Below are 20,442 nucleotides of genomic sequence, written 5' to 3' on the forward strand. Positions count from 1 at the left end.
AAAAGTTTTCATCACACACACAAAAAAATCTATCTATAGCTTTTTCACGACGGGTTTGCCACCAGAACACAGGTGTAGTGAAAACCACCGCTGAATCTAACCCAAAATGGGAAAGGAAAAGACACACATCAACATCATTGTCATTGGACACGTAGATTCCGGCAAGTCTACCACTACTGGTCATCTGATCTACAAATGTGGTGGGATCGACAAAGGAACCATCGAAAAATTTGAGAAGGAGGCTGCTGAGATGGGAAAGGGCTCCTTCAAGTATGCCTGGGTCTTGGATAAACTGAAAGCAAGCGTGGGATCACCATTGGTATCTATCTCCCTGTGGAAATTCGAGACCAGCACGTATTACGTGACCATCATCGATACCCCAGGACACAGACTTTATCAAAAACATGATTACAGGCACATCTCAGGCTGACTGTGCTGTCCTGATGGTTGCTGCTGGTGTTGGTGAATTCGAAGCAGGTCTCTCCAAGAATGGGAAGACCTGTGAGCATGCCCTTCCAGCTTACACACGTGGTGTGAAACAACTAATTGTTGGTGTTAACAAAATGGATTCCACTGAGCCGCCTTACAGCCAGAAGAGATACGAGGAAATCATTAAGGAAGTCAACACCTACATTAAGAAAATTGGCTACAATGCTGAGACAGTCGCATCTGTGCCAATTTCTGGTTGGAATGGTGACAACATGCTAGAGCCAAGTGCTAACATACTTTGGTTCAAGGGATGGAAAGTCACCTCTAAGATGGTAGTGCCAGTGGAACCACACTGCTTGAAGCTCTGGATTGCTTCCTGTCAACAACTCGTCCAACTGACAAGCCTTTGTGTCTGCCCCTCCAGGATGTCTACAAAATTGGTGGTATTGGTACTGTCCCTGTGGGCCGAGTGGAGACTGGTGTTCTCAGACCGGGCATGGTGGTCACCTTTGCTCCAGTCAATGTTACAACTGAAGTAAAGTCTGTTGAAATGCACCATGAAGCTTTGAGTGAAGCTCTTTCTGGGGACAATGTGGGCTTCAATGTCAAGAATGTGTCTGTCAAAGATGTTCGTCGTGGCAATGTTGCTGGTGACAGCAAAATGACCCACCGATGGAAGCAGCTGGCTTCACTGCTCAGGTGATTATCCTGAACCATCCAGGCCGGATATGCACCTGTGCTTGATTATCACACAGCTCACATTGCTTGCAAATTTGCTGAGCTGAAGGAAAAGACTGATCATCGTTCATGGAAAAAGCTGGAAGGTGGCCCCAAGTTTTTGAAATCTGGTGATGCTGCCATCGTTGACATGGTTCCTGGCGCCCACGTGTGTTGAGAGCTTCTCTGACTACCCTCCTCTGGGTCGTTTTGCTGTTCGTGACATGAGACAGACAGTTGCTGTGGGTGTCATCAAAGCAGTGGACAAGAAAGCATCTGGAGTTGGCAAGGTCACCAAGTCTGCAAAGAAAGCTAAGTAGGCTAAATGAATATTATTCCCAATACCTGCCACCCCAGTCTTCATCAGTGGTGGAAGAACGGTCTCAGAACTGTTTGTCTCAATTGGCCATTTAAGTGTAATAGTAAAAGACTGGTTAATGATTGCAATGCATTGTAAAATCTTCAGAAGGAAAGGAGAATGTTTTGTGGACCATTTGTTTTTTTGTGTGGCAGTTTTTAAGTTATTAGTTTTTAAAGTCAGTACTTTTTAATGGAAACAACCTGACCAAAAATCTGTCACAGAATTTTGAGACCCATTAAAACAAAGTTTAATGAGAAACCTGTGTGTTCTTTTGGTCAACACTGTAACTTCCCATAGTACTACTTAGGTAAGACTTAAAGTTTCCCATAACCTATTTCTGATGTTACATCTGCTGAAACTAGAATTTGATAATTTGGGGTTAACATTTTCTGGGTGGGAACTTTGGGTTTTTTTCACATTGTTTTAAGGGAAGGAATCATCTGTTTACATAATAAAAAGCCATGGGAGGGGGTCTGTTGGTGCAACACTTATTAATAGGTTAGGACAGATAAGCAAAGAGTAACTGTTGATGTGTAAGCTAGTTTATAAAGGCCAAATTCTGTAATGAAGTCCACATGTTGCATATAAAATTTTGTATAGTTAACATCAATATTGACTAAATTTGTTGGTATGTCAAATTTTAGTTTTTCAGTTACTTGAATGTGAATTCTGACATTTACAAATAAATACTGAGGTAGTTCAAAGAGCCTAAAGTAAATGAGGCTTAGGTAATACTGAACTCTGTCTTGCTACAGTTAATTGTATACAGATTCTAGGAAAAATAAATGATACTGGGGAAAAAAATCTATCTATAACTATGTGTGGTTATGGATAGTAACTAGACTATTATGGTGATCATTTCACAATATACACACACATCACACATTATGTTTGTACATCTGAAACAAATAATGTTATCTATCAATTGTGTCACAATTGATAGATCACAAAAATGACAATAAATTCTTTTAAATCCTTAACAATTCAGAAACTTCTGGCTTTCTTTTAAATATGTGTTTTTTAAAACCTAATATTCTGGCTATGTCAGACAAATCATTAAAAGTTGAACACTTAAGCCCTTTTATTTCTAAAGCAACTCAAAAATTAACCAAATGGAATTGTTCATGAGAAATATTTTACAAGGTCTTAAGTCAGGATGGTGAAGTAGGTAAATACTGTGCTCGCCTCCTCCTATGACCATATCAAAATTACACATAAACTACACAACAACAAACACTGAGAAATGCCTGCAGTCTAGATGAACGTAAGTCCTATAAGGACATATAGAAGAAGCCACATCAAGACTTATAAGAGGGGTGAAGAAGCAGATTGGGCTGGTCCCACACCCATTTGTGGAGGTTAAAAATAGGGAGGGGTGTCCTGGCTATGGAGGTCCGCCCAGAGTAGTGAGGCATCCAGCCTCACGTCAGCCCACGGTTCCAGCGTGAGGAAGAGAAGTCCCCATAACTTTTGGCTGTGAAAAGGAGATTGTGGCTAAGAAAGATCAAGAGCTGCTGGAGTCCTAGGCATTCCTCTTAAAGGGCCCAGGCACAGACTTACATGCTGACGGACTCACTCGCTCTGAGCTCCAGGGCTCAGCAAGCGGCTCAAAAGGCTCTAGGGACATATTGGACAAAAGTGAATTGTCTGGCTTAAGGGAAGGGGCTGGAAGGGTAGGTTTCTCCCAGATAGAAATGCTGGAAGAAGCCACTGGTCCTTTATTGAGCCCTCCTCCCACCCAGCCTGCACTCAAAGGCAGGCACCATATCTGAGTCTCCATCAACCTAGCTAACACCTTTCACCCTTCCCTACTGATTCCATGAAACAGTGCCCCACTCAGCTTGTGGACCCAATCAAGCCACCATTAGTGGCTTTTCCACACAAATGACCTGTCTTGACTCATGCTGAGGATTTTCCCAAAATCTCACAAAGGTTCACAGACCCCAAACAAGCAACCTTTGGCCTCGATGTGCCCCGTCCTCTTGCTAAGCAGCCTCAAGCCCAACACTAGAGGCAGCCAGCCTCAGTTCACAGCTTAGCCTATCACAGGCACCTCCAAGCACAGCACAAGTGGCAACCATCTGCAGATCACTTTTCAGTGCATACCCACTGGTCCCAGGCAGGTCACAAGGCAACAGGTGCCTTGCAAGAGACCACAGAAACAACACACCTGGTGGCCAGCTTCAGACCACACTAGAGCACCACCCAACCACCTCCAACACAACACTTTCAAAGGGTGGACTTGGAAGGCACCAGAGCCCTGCTACAACAAATCCTGCTCCATAGGGTCAGCCCCAGCACAACAGCTCCTTCACTGTAGTCACTGCCAGTCCTCACAACCAAACAGCCTGAGGGTCAATCCTTCCCAATGACACGCAAACAGCAACCAAGGCTCAACTACAACAAGAGGGCACACATACTCCACAGAAGGGGCACAACTGGAGTACCCAGCTCAAGTGACCAGGGAGACTATGGCACTGGGCCCACAGGAAACCTACAACATAAGGCCACTCTATCACAACCAAGAGACAGCGCAGCTCCACCTCATAAACAGAAACAAATCCAGGAAGGCAGCCAAAATGAGAACACAAATAAGCAAGTCCCAAATAAAAGAACAAAACAAAGTTCCAGAAAAAAAAGAACCAAATAAAATGAAGACAAGCAACCTACCCTGTGTTTTGAATCTAGATACAGGGTTCAAAACACTGGTGATAAGGATGCTGAATGATCTCAGGGAGCACTTCAACAAAGAGATAGGAACATAAAAACGAAGATAGAAAACATAAAAAAGAACCAGTCAGAAATGAAAAATAAAATAACTGAAATGAAGAATATACTAGAAGGAACTGACAGCAAATTACATGAAGCAGAGGATCAAATCAGCAATTTAGAAGTAGCAGGAAAAAAGTATTTAATAATAAAATAGTAATATTTACGTATCTCTCAACAATTAATTTAAATGTAAATGAATTAAATGCTCTAATCAAAAGACACAGGGTAGCTGAATGGATAAAAAAACAAGACCCTTACATATGCTGCCTACAAGAGACTCACTTCACATTGAAAGACACACACAGACTGAAAGTATAGGGATGGAAAAAAGTTATTTCATGGAAATGAAAAAAATCTGGAGTAGCAATACTTATATCTGACAAAATAGACTTTAAAACAAAGGTTATTACAAGAGATAAAGGAGGACCCAGTAATTCCACTTCTGGGTATTTACCCGAAGAAACGCAAAACACAAATTCAAAAAGTCATATGCATCCGTATGTTCACTGCAGCATTATTTATAATAGCCAAGATATGCAAGCAAATTAAGTGTCCATCAACAGATGAAGGGATAAGTGTTATATACAGAGGGTGCCAAAAAATGTATACACATTTTAAGAAAGAAAAAAAAACATTAAAGTACGCTGATGGTAACCACTTTGAGCACCTCTTGTAATTGCTGAAGTCAAACATGACTGGTATACATTTTTTGTTATTAGCATATATTGAGTATATATACATATACATTATATACATATATATATACATACAAATATATAATAGAATATTACTCAGTCATAAAAAAGAATGAAATCTTGTCATCTGCAACAACACGGATGGACCTAGAGGATACTATGCTGAGTGAACTAAGTCAGACAGAGAAAGACAAATACCATATGATCTCACTTGTATGCAGATCTAAAAAACAAAATAAACGAACAAACAAAACAGAAATAAAGTAGTAGATACAGAGAACATTTTGATGGTTGCCAGATGGGAGAGGGGTTGGTGTGATGAGTGAAAAAGGGAAAGGGATTAAGAAGTACAAATTGGTAGTTACAAAATAGTCGTTGGGATATAAAGTATAGCATGAGAAATATATTCAATAATATTGTAATAACTATTAATTTTATAAGGGTTTCTCTTAAAAATAAACTTCATTCTCAGTGTGGTATTTCACTTTGATTATTATTGGAAAAGAAAAAGGTCCCAAACTTTCTTTTCTCTTACTTCATTAAAACCAATGTGATTTTCTAGAAAAAGCATAGTAAAATAATACTTCTAATTTCATGTATATCCTTTTCATTATTCACTGTACATTTTTTGCAACCTAGCAAAGTATGGAATGTGATTTTTTTTTAAAGAGAATTATAGCACTTAACAACAAACACCACCTTTCTTCCTATTCGATAAATTCAACGCAGATTTTTATGGATGTCATAAAAATTGTATAAGATTTAAAAATGGGCAAAAGAGATTACTGAATATCCTTTCAATGGAATGCTGGCACTTCCAGGGATTACTTGATTCAACAGGGATTGAACTGGGACTTGCTTGTCTTTTCCTAGGCTATTTTATATCTCTGCAGAGTAAAAGTTAACTTGTAGAAAACTCACAGTAGAAATAATTCTCATCCATGGAAATGTAAATTGTATCTAGTGGAACTACACAATTTTGCTAGTTTTGCATCCATTTGCATCAATAGCATGACTGATCTGTAACAGGAAGGCTCTTTAAATTCTCCTTTGAACTCACTATAACACTTAACTGATTCCTTTATTAATTAATGAGTTAAATACCTTTGGTGTGTGTACGTTTTATATTTGTATGAGAGTCATGATTACATCCTTTTTTAAATTTATCCTTCAATAAAATGAATAGAAGATGATCCCTGTGTTTCCTCAGAGCTCACAATATAGTAAGGGAGATAAACATATTCATAACTAACTACAATGAGATTATTACAATAGAGATATGAACAACATACTATGAGAAGTAAAATAAAACGATTTTATATCTGGAAGGTTTAAGAAAGTCTTACATCTTCAGTTACAATTATATGACAAGGCAGGGGTCAAGAAACGAGCGGCAACCCAGCCCACTGCCTGTTTTTGTACAGCCCATGAGCTAAAATTAATTTTTACATTTTTAAATGTATGGAGGGAAAATCGAAAGAATGATTATTTAATTATGATTATTTAATTACACAACAATGCATTAAAAAGATTATTCATCACGACCAAGTGGGGTTCATCCCCGGGGCACAAGGATGGTTCAACATCCGCAAATCCATCAATGTGATACATCACATAAACAAAACAAAGGACAAAAAACATATGCTTATATCAATTGATGCAGAAAATGCATTTGACAAGCTACAACATCCATTTATGATTGAAACACTTAATAAAATAGGTATAGAAGGAAAATACCTTAACATAATAAAGACCATATATGACAACCCCTAAGCTAATCTCATAATTAATGGTGAAAAGCTGAAGCCGTTTGCTCTAAGTTCAGGAACACGACAGGGCTGTCCCCTATCACCTCTGCTTTTCAACACAGTGTTGGAAGTCCTTGCCAGAGCAATCAGGCAAGAGAAAGACATAAAAGGCATCCATATTGGGAATGAAGAAGTTAAATTGTCACTCTTTGCAGATGACATGATGCTATATATAGAAAACTCCAAAGACTCCACTAAAAAGCTGTTAGAAACAATCAGCAAATACAGTAAAGTTGCTGGCTACAAAATCAACGTACAAAAATCCATTGCATTCCTATATACTAACAATGAAATCTCAGAAAAATACGAAAAACAATTCCCTTTGCAATTGCAGCAAAAAGAATAAAATACCTAGGAATAAACTTAACCAAGGATGTGAAGGATTTATATGCTGAAAACTGTAAGACATTTTTGAAAGAAATTGAAGAAGACACAAAGAAATGGAAAGACATTCCGTGTTCATGGATTGGAAAAATCAACATAGGTAAAATGGCCACATTACCCAAAGCAATATACAGATTTAATGCAATCCCCATCAAAATCCCAATGGCAGTTTTTAAAGAAATAGAACAAAAACTCATCAGATTTGTTTGGAACCAAAAAAGACCCCGAATAGCCAAAGCAATCTGAAGAAAAAAGAAGAATATTGGAGGTATCGCACTCCCTGACTTTAGCTTGTACTACAGGGCACAATAATCAAAACAGCATGGTATTGGCAGAAAAACAGACACATAGACCAATGGAATAGAACTGAGAACCCAGAAATAAAACCACATAAATATGGACAGATAATTTTTGACAAAGAAGCTAAAAACATACAATGGAGGAAAGACAGCCTCTTCAATAAATGGTGCTGGGAGAATTGGAAAGCCACGTGCAAAAGAATGAAACTGGACTGTTATCTGTCACCATGTACCAAAATTAATTCAAAATGGATCAAAGACTTAAGCATAAGACCTGACACAATAAACTGCATAGAAGAAAACATAGGTACTAAACTTATGGACCTTGGGTTCAAAGAACATTTTATGAATTTGACTCCAAAGGCAATGGAAGTAAAAGCTAAAATAAACTTATGGGACTATATGAAACTTAAAAGCTTCTGCACAGCAAAAGAAACCATCAACAAAATAAAGAGGCAACCGACTGAATGGGAGAAGATTTTTGCAAACCGTACCTCCGATAAGGGGCTAATATCCAAAATATACAAGGAACTCATGAAGCTCAACAACAAAAAAACAAACAACCCAACTGAAAAATGGGCAGAGGACCTGAAGAGACATTTCTCCAAAGAGGACATACAAATGGCAAATAGACGTATGAAAAAATGATCAACATCACTAATCATCAGAGAAATGCTAACAAAAACCACAATGAGATATCACCTCAACCCAGTCAGAATGGCTATCATCAACAAGACAAATAGTAACAAGTGTTGGAGAGGCTGTGGAAAAAAAGGTACCCTCGTACACTGTTGGTGGGAATGCAGACTGGTGCAGCCACTATGGAAGGGAGTGTGGAGGTTCCTCAAAAAAAATACGAATAGAATTACCATATGATCCAGCAATCCCTCTCCTGGGTATCTACCCAAAGAATTTGAAATCATTTATCCATAAAGACACATGTGCTTCAATGTTCATTGCAGCTTTGTTTAAGGTGGCCAAGACATGGAAACAACCGAAATGTCCTTCTATAGATGAATGGATAAAGAAGTTGTGGTATATACACACAATGGAATACTATTCCGCGTTAAGAAAAGATGATATAGGAACTTTTGTGACAACATGGATGGATCTTGAGAGTATAATGCTAAGCGAAATAAGTCCGACAGAAAAAGCATAGAACCCTATGATTTCACTGATATGTGTTACATAAACCAAAAACAACAAAAGAACAAGACAAACAAACGAGAAACAAAAACTCATAGACACAGACAATAGTTTACTGGTTACCAGAGGGTAAGAGAGGTGGGGGGAGGGAGATGAGGGTAAAGGGGTCAAATATATGGTGATGAAAGGAGAACGGACTCTGGGTGGTGAAAACACAATGGGATTTATAGATGATGTAATACAGAATTGTACACCTGAAATCTATGTAATTTCACTAACAATTGTCACCCCAATAAATTTAAAAAAAAAAAAAATAGAGTCCTCAGACGGGAGACCCAGGAAAAAACAAAACAAAGAAAGAATAGCTGGAAGTCACATACACTGTTGCTGGGCATGTAAATTGGTACGATTATACTGGAAAACCGACAGTATCTATTCAGCTCCTGGGTATACACCCAAGAGAAATTCACGTACTTGAATGTTCAGAGTAGCACCATTCGTTAACAGCCCCAAAGTGAAAACTACTTGAACGCACATCAGCAGGAGAATTCATCAATAAGTTCTGGATATTCACACAATGGAATACTACACGCAAGGGTCGGCAATGTGTGTCGCCTGCTGCCTGTTTTGGTATATAAAGTTTTATTGGGACACAGCCACGCTCATTTGCTCACATATTGTCTGTGGCCACTTTTACACTGCCACATCAGAGTTGAGTAGTTGTGACAGAAACCATATGGCCCACAAGCCTAAAACATTTACGATCTGGTCTTGTACAGAAAAAGTTTGCTGACCCTGCTATATAACAATGAGAATAAATAAACTATAAGTACGTGCAACAACAAAAAATTACCAATTAATACAGATCATATAAAAATAAGCAGAGATAAGTGGACTCTGAATGTCATGCTTTTAAAGCACAGAAAAGTGAGGTTTGTTATCAAATTGGATGGCAAAACATTATGTTTACTATGCAGTCACACTACAGCTGTGCTAAAAGAATAGAATATACATCAATATTACCAAACTTTACACTCATCAAAATATTCTCAACTCAAAGGAAAGAAACAATCTGAAAAATTCAAAAATTCTAAAACAGAATATATCATGAAACAATCTGAAAAATTCAAAAATTCTAAAACAGAATATATCATCACACAGAATTTCTTCACAAAAATAGAAACAAGATTATATCCAAAATAAATTTCCAGGTAACTCCTTTGTTAGCCAAACAAGGAAAGCCATTTGCCATTTACTTTACCAAAGGTGGGTCAATTAAATCATGTTTGACTATAGCAACCAAGAAATGCATCCATTGAAAACAAACTATGCAAGCCTATTAGCCTTTTCAATGAGAATAGTTGCTTGAAGAGTTGAGGTTATGGGGAGCAAAATCAATAGCAAATTTTTTAAAAAGCAAATGATTTCAACTGGTTTTCCTTGACTCTTGATGAGTCAACAAATGTATCCAATATTGCTCAGTTGTTGAGGAGCCAATGCTGACTTTAAAGTGGCTCAAGAATTAGCCTCTATGAACAGTCTACGTGGGACAACTACAGGTGACAATACTCTCAAATAAACTCAGCAAACATTCATTCAGTACAACCTGAAGTAGAATCTACTAAGATACAGTATAACAAATTTTGGTAAAAAATGTGTGGAACAGAAAAGGCTAACTGGATATACTTTCAACCTCTGTTACTGAACCTCTGTTATTGAACGGCTTTTTTAATTAGTTGCTGCTGCAGATTTGATGTTATTTCTAAAATTACAAGGCAAACCATAGCTTATATGACAAAGTTACACTACAGTATTAGATAGAATCACAAGTAATCATGAGCTGCTATACATACTTCCCAAATATCAAACATGAAAGCAAGATCAGAGACCTCCACCACCACATAAAGTTGCAGAGAATGTATTTTCCAAGCTCAAACTACAGTTCCAAAATGATTTTTCAGACCATATTACAAATACAAGTTAATTTCTCTATTGCAAAATTCATTTAACTATGCAACTGAGGAGATTCTACCTAACCTTCAATTAGAAGTCTGACATATATTGTTATGCTAAAAGGCAAATATTAAAAGAAAAATCTAAGAGAATTCTGTAAATGCCTTCTAAGTGATGAATACGCCCAATTAAAATCATATGCTCACACACTGAGGTTAGTATTTGGCAGTATATATCTGGATGAAAAGGCATTTTCAAAAATGAAATACATAAAATGTCATTACAGATGAGTATTGACAGATGAACAATTTGCATTCAATTTTGATAAGAAACACTAACTTTTAACTACGATTAAATAAAGGGTTATTCTCCATAAAAAAGATTTTATTGTTCTTATAAATAGACCTGAATTACAAAGAAATTATATTAGATTAAATAGGCATTTCAAACTTATGTGGAAAACCATACTGCATATCATTTTTCCACCTAACCCTCAACAAAAACTCATTTCCAGCATCTCAGTGAATGTAAACTCATTCTTCGGATTGATCAAGGCAAAAACTTGAACTCATCCTTGAGATCTCTTTATTTTACTCTCTATATCCCATTTGTCAGCAAAAATGGTTGGTTTTATCTGTAAAACTGTACCCAGAATCTAACCATTTTTCACCAAGTCTACCATCCTGGTTCAAGTTACCGTCACTGTACCCTATTACAGTAATCTTCTAACTCGTCTCATTTCCTGCCCCTTTAGCCTACTGAAGGCAACCAGAGACTCCCTTTAAAATTTTAAGCCAGATCAGGTCACTTCTCAGCCAAAAATCCTCCAGTGGTTTCTCATCTCACTCAGCATAAAAAAACCAAAGTCTTTATAATAGACTACAAGAAACTATATGATCTGCTCTCCACCCATCCAAATCACTTCTCTCACTTCTTCTTCTTTCTCCCAGTTCTATTTAAGCAACCTGTCCTACTTTGATGTTTTCCCAACACTTTTTAATCCTATGCATAATCTTTAACTTGTTCTTCCATTGCCCAAAATGACGTTTTCACAGATAAACACTACTTACTCCCTCATATCCTTTAGGTGTCCACTCAAATCTCACTTTCTCCCAGAGGTCCTTTGTGACCACCCTCTATAACTAGCAACTGTCCTTTCACACTCTATCCCTACCATTCTGTAACCCTACTATTCTGCATTAATTTTCTATCATAGTACATACCACCACTTGACATATTAGCTATGTAATTAATTGCTTTTCCTCCTATCCCATTAAAATATAAGCTCCACAGATTTGTGTTTTATTCAGGGTGCTGCTCACAAAATCTAAAACACTGCCTGGAATAGATTAATATATATTTCTTCAATGAATGAACAATGTAACAACAACAAAAAAATTTTTTTCTGTTTAAGTAATGCTTCCTCAGTTCCTTTAACTTACGTAAAATACACACACACACACACACACACACTCACACACACACATATACACACATATATACACATAAAACTGATTTACCATTGCACTAAGTGTTTCTTCCCAATCAGGCCGCTCTCGAGGGTGAACGTTTCTGTGGAGTTCTGGAACAAAATCATCCTCTTCAGAATGTACCGAGGACTTCATCTTCCTAGAGATCAAAACATGAAAAACTGTGATAAGAATTCCTATTTCTAAGAAAACTTTCCAATGATCACAATTCAAAGAATAGAAAATTATATGAGATTTAAAGTTTAGTTAAAAGAGCTTTTATGGCTAGTATTATTCCTCCATTTCTTCTAGTTTTCTGAGATCTTTCCTGATGTACCAAACACCTGCATTTATTCCAGAGACAAAAGTAAGGTTTACCTTTATGGTCTATGTTAAGTATTACATAAGGACTGATTTTATCTGTTCAGCACAGTTGAAACTTTGAAAAGATTTCCAACAGCCATCAATATTTATAGTGCTATGTTAAGTAAGCATCCAGGATGAAAGAAGAAATACTTCTGTTTCCAATTTACGGAGCATGGTGTATTAAACTAGCACTTTCAAGCAGAACAACAAAGAATACTTAGACCAAACATACAAAATTACTTGTCAGAAGGCACAGGAAAGCAATCAATACAGGTAGGATTTCTGGGTCTACATTCTTTGAGGTAAGAAAATCCATGAAGCGAATTCCACATTTAATCCTTCTTTTTGTATAAAGTATTTTCTGAATCAATGATGGAAAATAGAGGTCAAGTATAATATTGTAGTCTAACCTGGCTAAGGAGGCCAAGGTTGGACACTGGAGTTGCAAAGCAGGAGGGGATTTAGGGTAAAAAACTGCTCCCACCACCCCCAGAAAAGACCTGTAAAGAAAGAGCCAAAAAAATCTACATGGACATTCCCCTTAAGTTGTTAACTGATTCCTCAACATACAAGTATATAGGAAAAGATGTCAAGAAACCTATCAAAAAACAGCTGATGGGCAACTAAAGAGCCAACTATATATTTCACCGCCGGCCATGCTGAAGACATGAAGGTTGGCAAGCAAGCACTGACAAAGGGAGGAGAGGGGGAAGGGGTGCCGGAGGACCGTACCTGGGCTCTCAACTGAGGCTCCAGAAAAGCTATGCCTTAGGAGTAAATAGCAATAGACAAGCTCAAACAAAGCCTAAAACCAAGTTTCAACATGATCTGAACTGACAACAGAAAAACATAATTCTCTTCAGAGTAAAGTAATATTCCACAGTCTCCTTATATATTTTTCATCCACCTTATCTGGTACAAATAAACATAACAAGGCATGATTTTTTAAAAAAATGAATAAAAGTTGTAAAAAATGTAGTCAAAACAGAAAGAGACACATAATTGATTCAGATTTTAAAATTATTGGAAAGGGGCTTTTAAATGGCTATGGTTATGACGTAGAAAGCTGTAAAAACCATAACTTCCAGCCTAACGAGAAGATTCATCCATGTGGTAGATATCTATGAAAGATAATCTATGAAATTATACAGATACAGATTTCATAGACAGATAATCTATGAAATTATAACTTTTCTATTCGGAAAACTGAGGTCTTGGGGCAACCAACAACTTTCTAAACTCTAATATCCAAGATGAATTTGAATCACAAGCAATTTCTTCCCTAGGGCAAAGCAGGGATAGAAGAGAGATATACAAGCTGGTAAGAAGCATTTATTTAATTTTTTAAGTTTCTAAACACATTTATGATGAATATGTTTAAAAAAATCTTCATATAAAAAAGATGAAAAGAATGTCAACATAAAATTGGAATCTATGAAAACGATCTAATGTTCATCCTAAAAATGAAAAGTAAGATATCTGAAATTAAAAACTTAGTGGATGAGTTGAAGAGAACAATGGACATGGCTAAAGAGAGGATCCATAAATTGGAAGATAGTTCAGTAAACAATATCCACATTGAAGAACGTAGAGAAAAAAAGAAAACAGAAATACATAAAACACAATAGACTTGGTAAAAGGTCTCAAATATGTCTAAACTAGCAACTCAGCGATAAGAAATATGGTCAAAGAGAGGGACAAAAGCAATATTTGAAAAATAATCGTTGAGAAGTTTTCAAAACTAATGAAAGTCATCAAACTGCAGACTGAAGAAGTCTTCAAGTAAGATTTAAAAAACCAAAAACCCTATGTATGTTATACTCAAACTGCTATTTTTTAAAAACTAAGAGAAATTCTTATAAACAGCCAGAGAACAAAACAAGTTGACTTCAAAAGAGAAATAGTAACATTTTAATAGAAATGAGAAGATAATGGAGTGAATGAATCTTCACCATAATAAAAGGGGAAAAAAATGCTGCCAACCTAGAATCCTCTATTTCACAAAATCATCCATTAAAATGGCAGGTAAAATGAGTTATTTTCAAACAAAAGTTGAAAAAAACATGCCACTAGGAGACCTGCAAAAAAAAGTAGCATTCTTCCAACCGAAAGAATTATAGAAATACACAAAGAGTACACAAGGACAAAAAGTAGAAAAACATATGTAAATATTAATGTAAAAACTAATGTAAACACACTAATGCAAACATCCTCTGAGGTTTATAATAAACATAAGAAAGCACAAAAGATAGGAAAACTACATGCAAACAGTTTAGGAGTCCTCAATTGGTTGGGAAGTAAAATAAGTTCAATTTTAAAGTCAAAGATATACGTTACAATCACTATGGCAACCACTAAAAGAATAATAGGTGTATAACTAAAAAGCTGATAGAGGAGAAACTTTTGAAAAATAAAACATACTTGATTACTCCGAAAGAAAGCAGGAAAGGAAGAATAAAAACAGAAAGAATAAACAAGGCAAATAAGAAAATCAAGATGGTAATCTACAATCCAAGTATATTATTAAAATTTTTTAAATAAATGGGCTAGTAGACAAACATGTGGAGAAACTGGAACCCTCATTCATTGCTAGTACAAATTTAAATGTTGCTGCCACTATAGAAAAGTCTGGCAGTTTCCCAAAGTGTTAATCATACCATATGATCCAGCAATTGTACTCCTAGGTATTTATTTAACCAAGAGAAATAAAAACACATTATCTGCCAATGATGTGCACATGGATACTCATACCAGTATTACTCAGAACAGCCAAAAAGTGGAAAAAAACAAAATGCCCACAACCAAAAAATGAACAAAATGTGCCAGATCCATACAGTAAAATATTATCCAGCCATTAAAAAAAAAAAGAACTAATTCATGCTACCACATGGATGAATCATAAAAACGTTATGCTAAATGAAAGAAGTCACACAGAAAAGGCCACATATTGTATGATTCCATAGATATAGAATGTACAGATTAGTCAAATCCATAGAGACAGTATATTGGGGGACTCGGAGTATGGGAACATGGAGAGTTACTACTAATGAGTAACAGAGTTCTTTCTGGAATATTCAAGAATTAAATAGCGGTGGTAGTTGTATAACTCTGTGATTATACTAGAAACGACTTAATTGTATACTTTAAAAGAGTAAATTCTGGGGTGGCCGTTTAGCTCAAATGGTTACAGTGTGGTGCTGGCAACAACTTTGGTGTTGATTGGCCCAGTTCGATCTCCACATGGGCCACTGTGAGCTGTGCCCTCCTTTAAAAAAAAAAAAAAAAAGATAAAAGAGTAAATTTCATGTGTGTGAATTATATCTCAATAAACAAGTAAATGGACTCAAAATTCATTTAAAATAAAGGGGGGCATTTCACAATAATAAGTGTCAAATCAACAGGGTGATATAAAATTTATATACAATAAATAACACAACTTCCAAATATATAAAGCAAATCTGAAAAACTAAAAGGAAAAGAGAAAAACCCACAACTACAACTGCAGATTTTAACAAACATTTCTCAGTAACTGACAGAATAACCAAACCATAAAAATCAGAGGATTTGAACCCATCATTCCAATCCAAACTAACATAGAACATTAAACCCAACAATTACAGAATATACAGTCTTTTCAAGTGTATACAAGACATATACCAAGAGACCATACAGTAAACAACGAAGCAAATCTCAACAAATACAAAGAACTTAAAACTGTGAAGTATTTTGTGACAACTACCGCATTATACTAAAAATCAACTACTGATGACTAGAAATTCTCCCAAATGTCTGGAGATTAAGAAACAATGTCTGAATAATTCATGAGCCAAATACACAAAATCACAATGGAATTTATAAAATATTTTCATACAAATAATAAAAATACAACAGGTTAAAATATGAGGGATATAATGAAAACAGAGCAAAATTCATACTTCTAAATGCATATTATTGGAAATATGACAAGTTGAAAAGTAAATGTTCTAAGCTCCCATCACAAAAAGCTAGGAAAATAGCAAATTAATCCAAGAAAATTCGAAAGAAAAAATGTTAATATAAAATAATATTGAATGTCAACTATAATTGAAAAATGCAAAAAATAAATACAAATGAAAAAAAAATTAAAAAGAAATCAATGAAATAGAAGCAGGTATATAACAGAGAAAAATCAAAGCCAAAAGCACAACCTGTAGGAAGATTCATTGAGAAAAAACAGAATGCGCAATATAAAGAATGAAAAGGGAGATACAATTACAAAGCTTACAGACATTAAAAAGATTCTGAGAACATCAAGAACAACTTTTTCCCAATATATTTGTAATTTTAGTTGAAATGAACAAATTCCCTGAAGAACAAAGCTTACCAAAACTGAAACAAGAAACAAAAAAATTGAATAGTCTTATTACAGCTACTAAAGAAACTGAATTTGTAAGAAAACTCCACACCCAAATGGATTCATTGGTGAATTATTTCAAACATTCAAGGAATAAGTAATAACAATCTTACATACATTTTTCCAGATTATAAAAATGAAAGGAAAACCTCCCAACCTGTTCCATGAGGCCAGGACAGCCTTCATAACAAAAACTGATAAAGACATTACAGGAAAATTATAGGTCAATATCATGAACATAGCTGCAGAACTCCTGAACAAAGTATTAGCAAATCAAACCTACTGATAAAAAAAAGAATTATAGAGTGACCAAGTGAGTTTTAGTCCAAAATGAAAATTAGTTTAGCATTCTAAAATCAATCCCTGTAAGTGACCACATCATTAAATATAGGAACAAAAACATACCATTTCACTAGGTAAAATTTAATACCTATTAATGTAATGATTTTTAAATATATATATGTATATACAGATAGATAGATTCAACACTGCACTTGAGGTGTTAAGTCCGTTTTTTCCAAAAGGCAAGAAAAAAATAAAAGGCATAAAAATAGAAAGGAAAAAATACAATTCTCATCATTGGAAGATGACGTGATATCTACATAATCTAAAAGACTCAAAAACAATTAGAATAAGTTAGCAAGATGGTAGGATATAAGGTCAAATGCAAACATCAAATGTATTTATATATATTAGTATCAAACAATTACTAAGTCAAAAAAAGCCCATCAAAAATACAACAGATAAATAATTCAGACCATTTTCCATTACGACACAGAAGTGAAAAAGAATTATTGTTGCCACATGCAACAAGTTGATAAATCTTATAAATGTTCAGAAACAGAAGCCAGACATTGGAGTACATAATGTTTCCAATATACACACGTATATAATCATCAGATAGCATGTCTTAAACTTATGTCTATTATATCTCAGTAAAACTGGGGAGGAGGGAAAGGACTATATACTGTATAATCTTATTTACATGAAGTTCAAAGACAGGCAAAACTAATCTATTGTGACAGGTTAAAATAATGATTACCTTTGGGAGAGGTAAAGACTAGGAGGGGCAAGGGTCTCGTCAGGTGCTGGAAATAATCGATATCATGCATGATTGGGTTGTGACTACATGGGTATACACATTTATATAAATTCTTCAAGCTTTGCACTACTTAGAATCTGTGGTCTTTATGATATGTAAGCTATACCTGAATAAAAGTGAAAGTTTATTGGCAAATACTATAAAAATTATGTTTATATACACTGTCATATAACAATCAACTCCATAAACACTAAATATCTATTTATTTAATTGACTCTGTTGTTCTCTTTAAATTATGAACAGATTTTACCTTAAAGTGATTACAGTTTTCATCTCTAACAGAAAAGACACACCGTTAAGATTATCAACCATAAAACCTGAAGAATCTAGTGCTATATTTACAAGTTTTAGTTAAAATATCTCCAAATTTGAACCTGGATATTTTTAATGAAAAGGAAAAACAGGAGGGAAAAGAAAAACACTTTTCCTCAAATTGTGGGAACCAGCCTTACCATTTTGCTGCTTCTCTCATTCAAAACTTATTTAAATATTGACACACACTCACTTTATACTGGTATGAGATTCTTGTTCATAACTTATGAAAAATTATACTTGGCAGTATTAAAGTTCCACAGAGAAGTCCAAGTGATACAATGCCCTAGACCTACCTATGGGATTGCCATGTCCCAGGTATATATTTTCTTGATCCCTGGAGTAAATTCCAACCAGCAATAGAACTTTACCTTTCTCCTTTTATTCCCCTAATTTTTGTTTTCGTTTATTTCTGGTTCTCAGCCAAGTTTGGTTATGGGTCTGCAACACTTTTGGCCAGTAAGTTATTTCCCATGGGATGGGGAATGGCTGGAAAGTCTTTTTATGGTCTGACATTATGGCGGTATGTGACAGATAGAGATAGGCATCTATTCTCTGTCAGAGAGAGAATGTGGTTAAGTCAGTTTTATGTGTGTCTGTGAAACAATATGTCTCAATTCCACTGGAGAAAAGAACAGCTCTGAGATCATCTAAAGTGGTATGTCTGGTGTTCTGTTTATTTTACACATGACTTAAGCCGTAAAACTGAAGCTACAAGGTGTCTATATGACTCTGTAACTGATAAAAAATCATTACCTGTCATCACAGGTAGTGATATATTTTCCTACCTTCAGAGGACATTAATAAATTAGGTTATAAAGCCCCTTAAAATGTAAGAGCTCTGTTCTAGTTGGTTTCTATAGACTATTAACTGCTTAGATAAATCTAATATTCCCAGAATTCCCAGAAAGTAAAGAAATGAACTTCTTACACTAATGGGGCCAGCTATATTGGTGGTGATGACAGAATAGATGTTTGCTGAATCCAGTGAAACTGAATTTTGGTCACCTCCAATTGACAATGCCAGATATACTATAATTATCAATAAGTCTTATTATTTCATCAAAAATCAAAGATATAGGGGTGGCCAGATGGCTCAATTGGTTAGAGCACAAATTCTGAGCAAAAGGGCTGCCAGTTCGATTCCCACATGAGCCAGCGAGCTGCGCTCTTCACAACTAGATTGAAAGCAACAAGCTGCCGGAGGGGCGGCCAGATGGCTCAGTTGGTTAGAGCACGAGCTCTCAACAACAAGGTTGCTGGTTTGATTCCCGCATGGGATGGTGGGCTGCGCCACATGCAGCTAAGATTGAAAACGGAGACTGGACTTGGAGCTGAGCTGCGCCCTCCACAACTAGACTGAAGGACAACGACTTGGAGCTGATGGGCCCTGGAGAAACACACTGTTCCCCAATATGCCCCAATAAAAACTTTTTTAAGTGTATCTACAGTCATTTAAAAAAGAAAAATCAAAGATATAAAACGGTATACGTTGAAAAATATTTCTCGCTTCCCTGTCTCCAATTTACCCAATTTCTACCCATTAACCTTCCTACCTTATGTATTCTTCCAAGCTTCCTTTACGAATACAGACATAGCTTGGAGATATTGCAGGTTCAGTCCCAGACCACCACAATAAAGTGAGTGTCACAATAAAGCAAGTCACACAAATGTTTTGGTTTCCCAGAGCATATAAAAGTTATGTTTACACTACATTGTAGTCTAAGTGTGCAACAGCACTGTCTTTTAAAAAAATGTACATACCTTAATTAAAATATATTTTACTGCTATAAAATGCTAACTATCATCTCAGCCTTCAGTGAGTTGTAATTTTCTTACTGGTGGATATACACTAATTGTCTATACACTCTTATAAAGAATGTTCCAGCAGAGGGAATAAGTGCAGAGGCCCAGGGGTGGAGGGTCTTACCTTCAATTTGTAAAATACAGTATCAGTGAAGTGTAATAAAACAAGGTATGCCTGTACATACACATATATTCATATGCATATATAATTTTTCATCTATTAAAGAATATATCCAAAGTAAAGTATAAAGGCAATGTGTAAATATGCTACTCTTTATATAAAGCCATGGGAGAACGACTTTATTCCTTCATTACCACCCTACTTTTCACATAAAAAGTATTTGTCTATACACTCTTATATAGTTTTCTAATATTTCCTGGAGAACTTTCCATGTCAGTATATAAAGACCTGCTTTGCTGTTTTGAAAAC

At 35.7% G+C, this 20,442-nt stretch overlaps 1 protein-coding gene and 1 pseudogene across 5 annotated transcripts in view; one reads left to right on the top strand and one right to left on the bottom strand.

Moving 5' to 3' along the window:
• ARHGAP32 (Rho GTPase activating protein 32) overlaps window positions 1-20,442 on the bottom strand; it is a 341,577-nt gene that overhangs the window by 210,164 nt on the left and 110,971 nt on the right. For all 4 annotated transcript variants that reach the window (XM_081037993.1, XM_081037991.1, XM_081037994.1 and 1 more), the window contains one exon: window positions 12,085-12,193. In XM_081037993.1, coding sequence (XP_080894119.1) covers window positions 12,085-12,193 — 109 coding nt within the window. The remainder of the gene's footprint in view (window positions 1-12,084; window positions 12,194-20,442) is intronic.
• On the top strand, window positions 107-1,462 carry LOC308492292 (elongation factor 1-alpha 1-like; annotated as a pseudogene). The gene has a single exon. The product of its transcript is annotated as an elongation factor 1-alpha 1-like (transcript).

Source organism: Rhinolophus hipposideros, assembly GCF_964194185.1.
Source record: "Rhinolophus hipposideros genome assembly, chromosome: 24".
Taxonomy (NCBI): Eukaryota; Metazoa; Chordata; class Mammalia; order Chiroptera; family Rhinolophidae; genus Rhinolophus; species Rhinolophus hipposideros.